This window comes from Pogoniulus pusillus, chromosome 19 (genome assembly GCF_015220805.1).
Source record: "Pogoniulus pusillus isolate bPogPus1 chromosome 19, bPogPus1.pri, whole genome shotgun sequence".
Lineage (NCBI taxonomy): Eukaryota > Metazoa > Chordata > Aves > Piciformes > Lybiidae > Pogoniulus > Pogoniulus pusillus.
This window is the reverse complement of record NC_087282.1, coordinates 20,467,657-20,480,461: the sequence shown is the minus strand read 5'-3', so window position 1 is coordinate 20,480,461 and position 12,805 is coordinate 20,467,657. Positions and strand designations below refer to the sequence as shown.

At 41.6% G+C, this 12,805-nt stretch overlaps 1 protein-coding gene across 7 annotated transcripts in view; it reads left to right on the top strand.

Annotated features, from left to right (window-relative positions):
* The first annotated feature begins 6,987 nt into the window (after nucleotides 1-6,987).
* FMR1 (fragile X messenger ribonucleoprotein 1) overlaps nucleotides 6,988-12,805 on the top strand; it is a 30,548-nt gene continuing 24,730 nt past the window's right edge. For 5 of the 7 annotated variants that reach the window (XM_064159594.1, XM_064159597.1, XM_064159599.1 and 2 more), the window contains exon 1: nucleotides 6,988-7,385. In XM_064159594.1, coding sequence (XP_064015664.1) covers nucleotides 7,335-7,385 — 51 coding nt within the window. In that variant the 5' untranslated portion in view covers nucleotides 6,988-7,334. The remainder of the gene's footprint in view (nucleotides 7,386-12,805) is intronic. The other 2 variants (XM_064159595.1, XM_064159593.1) reach the window with 2 other exon arrangements.

Sequence of the window (12,805 nt, the reverse complement as noted above, 5' to 3'; positions counted from 1 at the left end):
AGACCTGTTGCTACCCAACATTGCAGAAAACTCAGCTATTGATTGGGAAGAATCACATGGTCCTTTCAGTGATAACTGCAGGATGCTCAAAAGAGGCAGTAATCAACTTGCATAAATTCCTGTATCCTGCTTGTACAGAGTAAAAGCACTGCTGAAATCACTGACTGATGATCTTCAGCTAATTTACCATGGTTTCTTTCTGTGTTATAGAATCAGATGTGAAGTATTCTAGAAATATCTACTGAACAAATATCTTTATGCTCAAAATTGATTAGAAATTGTAGCCTTTATAAGCTGAGGAGTTACATCTTTGACATTGATGTTGATGCATACTGCCCTTTAACGAACAACAGAAGATGGCTGAAAACTCAGAAAATACTCCTAACATGGAATCCATCCAACTAAGAGCAAATGTCTACAGTGTAGCTGCCTTCATCTGAATTATTATCTAAGGTTCTGTTTATGGCCACTGAAATGTTGGGCTGTACTTGCCTCACTTTCAAGATGGCCAAGCAAATCAAAGCCATTTTTATGACAGTAACTTTTGGATATGATTCTCAATCTAAGAATCAAAGCTATCCCTGCTGAGTTAAGTCTTGACACACCAATCTTTTCTTTACTAAATGGCAATATTAGTGCCTATACTGATGAAATAGGTTTACAGCTTCCAGAAATATAAACTACTACTTAAATGCTTAATGCTCACACTAAAACTCACTTAGCTGACGTAAGAACTACCGTATGGATTGAGTATTCATTCACACGCAGCCATGCAGCATGCATAGTGTAGGAGAGCATCTGCAGTTTTATGGTTACAAATGCTGTTCCAGCACATGATAAAAAAATTATTTCTCTTGCATTGCACTCTAACCAAATGAACTCCTGTTGGAGAAATTCTTGCTAGCTGAGGACACAGAAATCATAAACATGAGCAACCTGTGCTGGGAGCGACCTTGAGTCCATCTTGGGAGTTAGATACCAGGCACAGGGTGGCTTCCCCCTACATGCAGCTGCAGGGGGTGGAGTGCAGCTGCAGGTGGGCAGAGTTTAGCCAGCCCCAGAGGCTGACCCTCAGATTGTTATGGTATACTGACCTATCCATGCCTTACAAGTAACCCTGTACCCTCTGACTGTAACCAATCTTGGTGGAGCACACCTCTTGCTAGAATGCATATAAGTCACTGTATCATGGAAATAAAGTGGATTATGACCATCTAACCATACTGGTGAAAAAAGAGCCATTTTACCCAGGTGCTCCACTGGTTTACACCAATAAAATCCCAAGTTTTCTGTAGTTTCTACTGTTTCAATAAATTCATTTTCAAGTCACATTATTCAGGGAATCCTTTCACTTTCATCTTAAACAAGATTTGGTTAATAATTAATAATAATATAAAACCTGGATAAATTAACATGCAGCCTTACACATAAGTGTGAGTGTTGTCTATTAACATGGACTGTTTAGTATTGATACACTAATAACTGTATTTGTGGGGTTACAAGAGAAATAGAAAGAAAGACATGAGTGGGAGACGAAACAGAATCATTAATCACAGTATCACAGTATTATCAGGATTGGAAGAGACCTCACAGATCATGAAGTCCAACCCTTTACCACAGAGCTCAAGGCTAGACCATGGCACCAAGGGCCACGTCCAATCCTGCCTTGAACAGCTCCAGGGACAGCAACTCCACCACCTCCCCGGGCAGCCCATTCCAGTGTCCAATGACTCTCTCAGGGAAGAACTTTCTCCTCACCTCCAGCCTAAATCTCCCCTGGCATAGCTTGAGACTGTGTCCTCTCGTTCTGGTGCTGGCCACCTGAGAGAAGAGAGCAACCTCCCCCTGGCTACAACCACCCCTCAGGTAGTTGTAGACAGCAATAAGGTCACCCCTGAGCCTCCTCTTCTCCAGGCTAACCAATCCCAGCTCCCTCAGACTCTCCTCGTAAGGCTGTGCTCAAGGCCTCTCACCAGCCTCGTTGCCCTTCTCTGGACACGCTCAAGCATCTCAATGTCCTTCCTAAAGTGGGGGCCCCAGAACTGAACACAGGACTCAAGGTGTGGTCTAACCAGTGCAGAGTACAGGGGCAGAATGACCTCCCTGCTCCTGCTGACCACACAAAATGCTACATGGTAAGTTTTCAGATTTACTACTGATATTCAAAAAGGAGAAAAAAAAAAGTAATGTGTTACTGAAAGCTGTAACAACGTGATATAAAGATATTCTTCTGGAAGAATCCAGGAATTAGCCTTCATTTTAAACGTGACCAAACGTTCCAACAAATAACATAACAAGCACCAAATGAGAAATAGATTACCCACCAAGGCCACTAATTCACAGGTGAGTGGAATGACAGTGACAGTTGCTTTCTGGATGACCAAACTGAGCTAGAGCTCAATAGTAGGTGGAATTTTTTAAAATGTATATTTTTAGAAGATTATACTTTTGTAACTTAAAAAGTTTAATGACCTTCTGAAGTTTAGATTCCAGTGCTTGCTTAACTCTTTGCCGTGAAACTGAGAAGCTTCTGTATTGTAGGTACAAAGTAGTCTTAAATCCCTCAGGCTTCCTTCCATATTCAGGTCAAGAAGACACAGTATACTGTAGAAACTGAAAACCACTAGTGGAAACATATATCTACATTACAGTAGAATGTGTGACAAAATGAACCTTGGATGCCTATCTAATCCAAACTTAATATACAGAAATCTATACCCCTGGAGGCAGAGAAGGTGGAGTAGTGACTTACAAAAGGAACAGTTAAGCCTAATAGAAAGTCAGTAATTATGATAAAAAATTGATAGAGATTAGTAGGCTTTTCTCCTTGATATATTTTACAGGATTAAAGAAGATTACCCATCAGTCTAACACATATAATGAAGGATTTGGGGTTTAATAATGACAGAATATTCAGTTTTGTCTTTTTGAAATGGTCATACTTTGATTGCCTTTCCATGTGAACACTACCTTTTGGAGTATTTAATTTTGACTCCCAGATCAAGTCCACATTAGCTATTCAAATAACTGAATGAACAGGCATAACATAGTCTGACTTCTTGTAAACATACAGTAAGACTTGCTAATCTTCCCTGTTCTATTTCAGCTTTTCTCCACAAGTTCTGGGAATAGTAACTCTTCTATATCTATTTAGATATCTGTAATTTGTGGGCATGGTTTTAGTCAAGGCCAAGGTAACAAAACTGCAACACTTCAGTTATATTCTACCTTCAGCTGTTATTGATTAACCATAAAGCAACCTTGTCTAAGAAGTGATTCATGTTTATATCTCTATTGACTGCAACTGCTTCTTCCAGTTTCTGACCTAATTATTAAAACATTACCATTCCAGTTAGACTACAGAAAGGCACTTTATTGAGACTACATTGTAAACCAAGAAGAAAAGAGCATTTCATAGAATCATAGAATCAACCAGGTTGGAAGAGACTCCCAAGATCATCCAGTACAAACTAGCACCCAGTCCTATCCCGTCAGCTAGACCATGGCACTAACTGCCTCATCCAGTCTTTTCTTCAACACCTCCAGGATGGCAACTCCACCACCTCCTGGGGCAGCCCATTCCAATGGCAAATCACTCTCTCTGTGAAGAACTTCCTTCTAACATCCAGCCTAGACCTGCTCTGGTACAACTTGAGACTGTCCCCCTTGTTCTGTTGCTGATTGCCTGGGAAAAGAGACCAACCCACACCTGGCTACAACCTCCCTTCAGGTAGTTGTAGACAGCAATGAGTTCACCTCTGAGCCTCCTCTTCTCCAGGCTAAACAACCACCTTTAAACTGGTGTGATAGTCTCCTACTCTGAAAACTTAAGCTACACCTATAAATTCACATCCATTGGAACTATAGAGTCCAATTAAGGTAACTCAAAATCCTATCTATCTCAGACGGATGCAGTCTTTTTGTTTGTGTGTTTTCAGTATCAGTGTCAGAAATAAGATACACCTTTTATAACTACTGGATTTAGATGGAAATATGTCTAAATATTATCTGCATGACATGCCGAACATCATGATGTAGAAGAAGAGAAGATAGCAAGGAGATATTTCTGTCTGATGTACAGAAAAACCCCAGCACATACAAATTCGAAAGGCTGAATTAAGATCTCTAGGAACCTTGATAAGACTAAGATGAAGCCCAAAATGGGAGTGTAAATAAGCATAATTGCATAAAATTCCTCGCAGGGATTTTGCTAGTTAACTGGATTACCATCTTTCAAAAAGAAGTGTCTGACCAAGCCTTAAGGTAAATAGCTCAAGGTGGGAAAAGTACTCAGTTGTTCCTGTCACTCTTACCCAGCATCTGCACAAACCCTCTTTTGCAAATCAAATCACCAGCAATCCATGACACTGGGAAAGGCTCAGCTGCTGTTGTTGGGAAAGGCTGGTGTTGATGGCTACACTTTAAATGTTTAACTCCTTCAGTGTACCGCATCAAAGCTACTGGTGAAGATAAACAAAGAACTGGAACACCTAAGACACAAACCCTAGGGAAATATTAGTTAAACAAGGATACAGGGCTCTGAGACACCCTGAGAAGTGCCTTTCAACTTTGCTTCCTGTCTTTCAACTTTCTCAAGGAAGACAAAATGGGAGGAGGCTTTTTTCTTACATTCTTTACAAAAATCTATGAAAGTATTTGAATAAATTCACTTGTGAATAAAAGTCAAAGTTGGTTGATGGGGTTTATGAAAAGAGGTATTCCAAAGACCTCAGAGTGCCTCCCCATCAGCAGATTAATCTACAAACACTGTGCAGTGTAGAAATGAGTAAGAAACAGAAGCACTGAGCATCTGTAGGACCAAACCCAAGACTGGAACACGTGGGGTTCAGATTGTTGGAGACTATGAAATGATTCAAAGGAGCAGAGGGATGGGAAGTCCCATAGCTACTGCATAGTGTAGTTGAACAGTAGAATTATATGTCTAGTTAGAAGTCTAACATTTAAAGGAAATAACATTTTACTTTTATAGTGTCATTGCATTTTAAATATACACACATTTAAGATGAAAAACTACCTAATTCATAAACACATTTCAGAAAGGATGGACAGTTCAATCTGAAGACAGTTCAAAGCAAAATAGCAAAAACAGTAAGCAATTTGGAAAATAAGAGTAAAGGTTATGGGTCAGTGACCAGAACAAAACAGAGAATATCCTTGGAAATATTTAAGTGTCCTTATTTAGTGGAAAAGGGTTAGAACATTCACTAGTCAGGACAAAATTATGAGAATAACTTGAGAATACTTGTAACAAAGAATGAATTAAAAAAAAAATCTTCAGCTACCTTTGTTTTAGAACTCAGCATCATCTCTTCTGGCGAATAGTTGAAATCTTGAGTTGAATCATTTGTATGTCTTTTAAAATGTATTTCTAACACGAACAAGTGAAAAGAGGGTTCCATTTTATCTATTTTTTTCAATAGACTTCACAATATCTGTATTCCAATGTATTTTTATTCTGGTACACAAATTTTCTACCTTTGCTCCTTGTCCTTACATTTTTCCTCCTCCAGCTCACTTGGATCCTCTGCCAAACCCAGGCAAGTAAGTTCTCCGCCTCTTTAATGAGCACAGTAAGGCTGTCAAACTGAAACAGAAACTTTCATCATACTCAAGAAGGAGTACCCAAAGCAGATTAAAAGAGAATCAAACACCTTCCCTTCAAGGTACACTGCATAGCAATCATACTGTTGAAATTTACTTCGATGCTATGACTGTATACAATGAACAGGCAACCACACAGCACACAGGAATCGCTGCGACTCTCAATCTCTCCCCAGCTGAATGAAAAGTTTTGGTGGCTAACAAAAAATGCCAAACAACTTTAAATGCAAAGGGAAAGATGACATCATAGGCTTATTAATTTCCAGAGTTTTGAGTAACAGGTGCAGAATTTCAGCCTACGATTTACGTTAATGAAAGCACCTCACACTTTACTTGGAGGAATGACAGACAGGGTAATAAATTGCAATGGTGATTTTTGAAGGTATCACAGTATCACCAAGGTTGGAAGAGACCTCATAGATCATCAAGTCCAATCCTTTACCACAGAGCTCAAGGCTAGACCATGGCACCAAGTGCCACGTCCAACCTTGCCTTGAAGTGGCCCAGGGACGGCGACTCCACCACCTCCCCGGGCAGCCCATTCCAGTGTCCAATGACTCTCTCAGTGAAGAACTTTCTCCTCACCTCCAGCCTAAATTTCCCCTGGCGCAGCCTGAGGCTGTGTCCTCTTGTTCTGGTGCTGGCCACATTTTTTCCTTGTCTTTGTAGTTAGCAGGGAGGAAAATCACGTAAGAAAATGTTAATGCTTGTGAAGGTCTAACTCAAGGCTGAGAAGCATACTTCCACTTGTAAATCCTCCATCACTGATGGAGTAGCTCCTTGAACGCACCAGCAGATTCTACAGGAGACTACACGCACAGCAGAACACTCTGCTGTCAGAAAACTTTAGGAGTTGAAATGTGCCCGTTTGGAAGTCACTGAAATACCGTTATGTGTTACGTGGAGGACTTGTTAGCTTGTTGAACAGAGCTTAAGTCTCACGACGAGGTAGAGGGGCTAGCACTCAGCCCTCCAGGCCGATGGGCCCATTCATCTTGTACTACATTCCTTACGAGGAGCTGAGGTTTCCAGCACAAGCACACCAGCCCGCGCCAAGCGGCGCACAGACACCGACCATTCCCGCCTCGCCCACCTGCGGAGCGCCGCGGAGCGCCGCGGAGCAGGCCGCGGCTCCGGCCCCGCCCCGCCCCGGCAGCGCTGTGCGGCTTGATTGGCCGGCGGGGAAGTCACTCGGACGCGCGTCAGGCACGGAGGCGGGCTCTCGCCCGCCCCTTCCGCGTCCGATCCCCCGCCCCACACAGAGCTCGCGCTGCGGCTGCGCGAGCGGCCCGGCCGTTGGGCGGCGGGGGAGCGGCGCGTGCCGCCCGGGCAGCGCCTCGCCCCGCCCACCCCGCCGCGGCCCGCCACGTGACGCGGCCTCGGCGTTGGCGTTCGGAACGGGCCCCTGCGGCCCCTCCGCCCCGCGTGCGCCGCCCGGCGGTGGCCGTTTCGCTTTCATTTCCGGGCAGCCGAGGGCGACGGCGAGAGCGGCGGCGCGGAGCAGCCCTGCAGCGCCCCCCTCCCTCCCGCCCCCCCCGCGGCCCCACCCCCTCGGGCTCGGAGTGAACCGAGATTCCCCTTCCCCTCCCCCGCTCCGGCACACACACCCCTCCTCCTCCTCCTCTTCTTCCCCCCCATTCTGCGCCGACAGAGAAAGGAAAGGGAGGAGGCGCCGGGCCTGGGTCTCCCGCACCGAGCCGCCGCGGCACAACATGGAGGAGCTGGTGGTGGAGGTGCGGGGCTCCAACGGGGCCTTCTACAAGGTACGGGGTGCTTGCGGCTGGGTCGGGCTGGGCCTCAGGGGAGGGAGTGGGGCCTGGGACGGGAGGAGGAGGAGGCGGCGGCGGTGGCGGCTCCTCCTCCTCCTCTCCGCTCTGAGGGAAAGCGGAGGCCTCGGGGCAGGAGGGAGGAGGAAGAGTGGGGCAGGGGTGGAGGCCTCGGCGGGTACCTCTCGGTGTCTTGGGAGAGGGAGCTGGGGCGAAAGGAGCCTGGAGGCGCCACCGCCCCGGGGCTGAGCGAACTTGAGGCCTGATGAAGTAGGAGAGAGGGAAGATGAGAGAGGGCCCCGGCGACGAGGAGGCCTTGGGCCTTCCCCCTATTGTGGGAAGGGGAGGCCCTCGCGCTGCCGATGGGAGAGGAGGCGAGGAGAGCCCTGGGCCGCCTTCTCCTTGTCGCTGAGGCGAGGATCAGGGCTGGGGATAGGGCATTAATTACTAAATCCTGAGCTCTTGTCGCTACTTAAAGAAAGTCTTTCATGCTGTCTAGGTTTCCAGGAGAGCTGCACTACTAGTGCATGGCGTTTAAGGCGGGGAGGGGGGACCCTTGGTAAATTCCCGTTCGTAATCAAATTCTGCCGTGGATTCCTGCTCGTAATGCCGTGTCAGGGGACACTGCATACTGATATTAAAGGGAACCTTGCTTGACCAACTATATATGTGCTGAGTTGCTAAATACATTAATTATCGAATGTACTTCTTACTAAACTACTTAATGATGTTTCATGCCTGTGCCCAAGGCTTTGTACTTGTGCTGAATAAAGCCATCATTGAGCCTTGAGTGTATATGCTGAGTACTTAATATTTTTATTAATACTGTGTAGTACTGCTGTGGCTTTGCATGTGTTGAGTTCTATTCATCAGCCTATTACTGGACTATAATTTGTGGGTTTATCGTGTTCACTCAACCCCCAAATTTAGATAGAGTGAGTTTGGGCCTACTATTATTGACTTACTATCAACGTACCAGAAATAGTTATGGATTATTTTCTGCGAGTCTACTTTCGTTTAAATGTTTCTAGTACTTTAAAAATTGGGCCTAGTTATAGTGCGACATCCAATATTTATGTTAACAATGAAGGAACAGGTAGAATTTCGCCCTCTGTTAGTGTGGAGAGGCAGGCTGATATCCCAGTGATACAGTTCCAACAGCGCTGAGTGCTTCTAAGGAAAGACTCCTTATCTGTAAAATACATGTGATAATCTCTTATTCTGACAGTTTATTTTAACATGTATGAAATAAGTCTGTAAGTACATCAAATAAGCATACTGTGTGTTTGCAGTGTTGTAGCCTAAGTCTTAGTACGTTGCTTCCTGGAATTAAATTATTTAGCAGTTTCCAAAATCAGGTTTACATTTTGAATGGTACAGTAATTGCTTAGAAACAAACAGAAGGTACGTGCATGTTGCATAAGAGAACTTCTAATGAGTATTTTGTCAAGTTATATGAAAGCATTTACACAATCATGCCAAGCAGATGATAAAACTTACATTTTGCATTTTTTTAGTGACAAATGCTATTGAAAAAAACTGGCAGAATTGAAAGAATGTGAAACTTCTTTTGATTACATTCCATTTTGGCACTGTGTGATCCTGTACCTGTTTTGGCCATAACACAACAAGGTTTGAAGTTGTAGTTAAGTGAAAATTTAATTTGAGCATATGTTCATGGGAGCATATTCATTAATCATGATTTAATCTAAATTACAACACAGACATTTCCTCCAATTTGCATATTATGTTCGCCTTTTAACATTTAGAAATTGACAGACAGGTTTGGGTTTTTTTTCCTCTTCTTAATCTCAAACCAAGAGGTTAAATTATCTAAGTGAACAAATTAGCACACAGATTTGCTTGCATTACCTGTTTAGATGGAGCATCAGACTTAAAGTCACAACAACTTTTTCATTCAGCTGAAAAAGCCCAAACTTCATGTAACAGTGTTAATTATAAATCAGCAATTTTCCTCTGGCTTGAACTAGATGAATTGTAAGTACAATTTTTTTCTTTCATCATAATGTCTGAATATCACTTTCTTATGAAGTAATTAAAGTATTCTCTTGAGTTTTATGCCTGTCTTTCAGATGTGGAATTTGATTGTAAAAGTGTTTGACCCACTGCAACAAGTGTATGATGCCAAGTGCTTATTTAGTTGCAAGATGACTTCTTTTTCTAATTTCAAAAGTTTAAGTAACCTCTTAAGAAATGTTTTGCAACAAACAGCAAACAAATCCAAAGCAAAACAATTTTTTTTGTTCAGTTCATGGTTTATTGTTAACTTGTGGTAGCTTCTTTGAATTATTCTGAAAATCAGAATATGTAAGCATTTCAGAAAAATACACCTCTATCTTGATAATAGGACATGGAAGGAAGGATTATGAAGCTTGTAGAGACATGAACGAGCTAGATGACACAAGTATGCAACTTCAGGTCTTTATTCCTGCTGGTAGCTCTCTTTGAGGACCATACGAGTTTCAGTCCCTAAGCACAGAGATTGATTTTTATTGTACTCAGCAGAATCTGGATCTTGACAGTACTAAACTGGTGCCTAGTTGTGGTCTAAGCCTTACTAAGAGTAATACCTGCTAGTATTACCTGTGAGACTTGATCCAAAATGTGTTTTAAATACATCTAAAAGGATTATGTTCTACACAAAACATAGGAGGTGGTTTGAGGATGCATTCACATTCAAAAGATTCAATTAAAATTTCATACTGGTCAGGTGGACTGCATTTCAGAGTACTGGAGTGTGTTGGTGGAAACTGCTTCTTTCTGAATTGAATTAAAATATCACTTGGTTGTGAATGCTTCATACATACTTTCACAGATCTTTTCTTGGCCAAGATGAATTATGCGATGAAAAGTGCAATGCAGCCAATAAGCATGATTCAGGGATACTTGACAATCTAGTACCTAGAGATGCTTAGTCATGACCTGGTATGTTGCAGGGCCCACAGTCCTTGGAAGGGGGGAAAAATTCTATATTTATTTTAAGAAGCCTAGTCCAGCAAGCCATCAGGACTGTGAATCCTGAGGGGAAGGAACTGCATTTTTGCATCTCACAGCTAAGTAATTAAATATACAAGATGTATGCTGTTAAGGCATATCTTTTCTTGTATAGGTGTAGTAAATTGGGACTTGAAGTTCTTCTGCACTACACTAGATCTTACCCAAAAGGGTGATAGGTTGGATTAGATGATCTTGGAGGTCTCTTCCAACTTGGTTGATTCTGTGATGCTCAGGGGACCCAAGACAGACAGTGGGATTGATGTTTGTTGTTAGGGGTTTTTTATTTCTAGTTTGCAAGTGGTTCCCTCTTGTATCTTTTGCTGAAGATGGCCAGTGTCCTGTTTGCAGGACAGGTAGTTTGGGAATGATGTTTGCTGTTAACATCATGTTGTCCATAACAAACTCTTGTCTCATCTTGCTCTATAACCTTGTAAACAATCTTCCACCCTTTAATCAGTAGTTGCAGTGCTTTGCTATTGTTTCCTTGGTTTTACAGATACTTCGCTTTTTTTCTGGTTGGTGCTACATTTGGGAAAATCATTCATCTTTCTTAGTTGTTTATTAATTGAGTTCTCACTACTAACACGTGCCCCTTTACCTCCTTTTGCATTTTATATCAGTTTTTTTATTTTCACTGTTCCATGCAGACATACTCTTGGCAAATATCTTCAGTCTCTGTGTCATTCTCTTTCTGAGGATGGTCACTTGTATCCTTTTTGCTCATTTGGTTACCATTTCTGTGACTGTTCTTTCCCTGTTGTTTCTTTATATGGCCTGTCTTTCTCAGATTTGATTAGCCGTGTGAGTTCTCTTTTGACTTCCTCCTTCCAACAGGTATGAAATGTTACAGAACTGCTATGCAAACAGTAGAGGCATGTCTGTATCAACATAGTGTTTTTTTAGTCTTAAAAAGCATATTTCTCCTACTTTAATTCCTTACAGTTAATTATCCACCTTTACTAAAATGTCTGACTGCTCATGACTGATGATGTGAGCAGACTTCAAAAAAAGCAACAAAGCTTCATGGCAGCTGGAGCCTTTATTTGTTCCACTGACTTGTCTGCCATTGTCAAAAATAACAAAATATATTGATCTTTCAAAAAGTTCTTTTATTGCATTAATTTTAAAATTCAGACTATTATGTTCAGAATGTAGCCCTTCTTAGAATGTGAATGATCATGTATTTGAAAAATGTCGTGACGCGTCACTGCTGGGTTGTAAACTTTTTTACTTAATTATGTCAGAAGCATGGAGAGAAATATGAGTGGTTTGTGACTTCGAGACAGAATTGATGTAGGAAACTTGACCAGAATTGATTTATTTTTTTCCACATCAGAGAATACGAATAAACCTTAGCCATTGTGAAATATGGTTCTGTTCACAGAAGTAAAACCAAACCTTTTTCACAGATTATTATTTCTTTTTTTGTTTATTTTCTAGTGGTATTTCAGCTGCTGTAGTTTCTTAGTATCCTGTTCCTTCGATTTACTTCCATGTAGTTTCAGTATTTTCCATCTTCATGTTCTCATTTATGCTAGCCAGTATTCTGTCCCCCTTTGGGTATGCATTTCAAACTCCCATATATGCACCTTTATGTTGGAATTTCCATGTCCAGCTTAAGTTCTTTATTAAAAAAAAAAAATGAATGAATGCTCATTATACTGTTCATGTGAAATCAGTGGCTCTATACTGCCTTTACCAGCATCTGGGTCTGTCTCTTTCTGTGTCTGAATTTGATTTATGATGTTGAAGGAATCATATCTTTTTAGCATTGTACATAGTTTTACTTCTATCACAGAATAAAGAAAACCAGACTGTTCTGATAAGCTGTAATTTTTTAGCAAATATTTTGAATGTAAACTCAGAAATACTTTAAAACATTTGTATTTTGAAGTGTACAAATATGTAGTGATGTAGAGTCCAATTAGATTTTACTTGATGTAGGTCTGTCCAGAGGAAAATAAACATAGTGCTATGAAAAACTAATGTGTTAAATATCTTTGGCATTTTCCTGTGTCATGAGAAACTGAAGGAAAATTACCTTTCTATGGGTAGATGGGATTAAGCAAATATTTCAGCTATTAATAACTACAAATTCATTACAATGAATTTTTGTAGTTTTGCAAGGCTAGAAATTAGAAGGCAAACAGTATTACATCATTAACTTTTTTGTCCTGGATGGATTGAAAGCTAGGTATTCTATCTCTTTGCAGTCGAATCCTCAAACTTGGTATAAACTGAAGATCTTGCATTACCTTTATAATTTTCACTAGCAATGTCTGTTACTGATGCTGCCTGTATATGGTCAAAAGGTATCCTTAATGTTCCTCATTCTCTTCAGGTTTCTGGGTTGTGATTAAAGCAGTGTTGAAGATCTGTTTTAAGGATAGCCTAAAGTT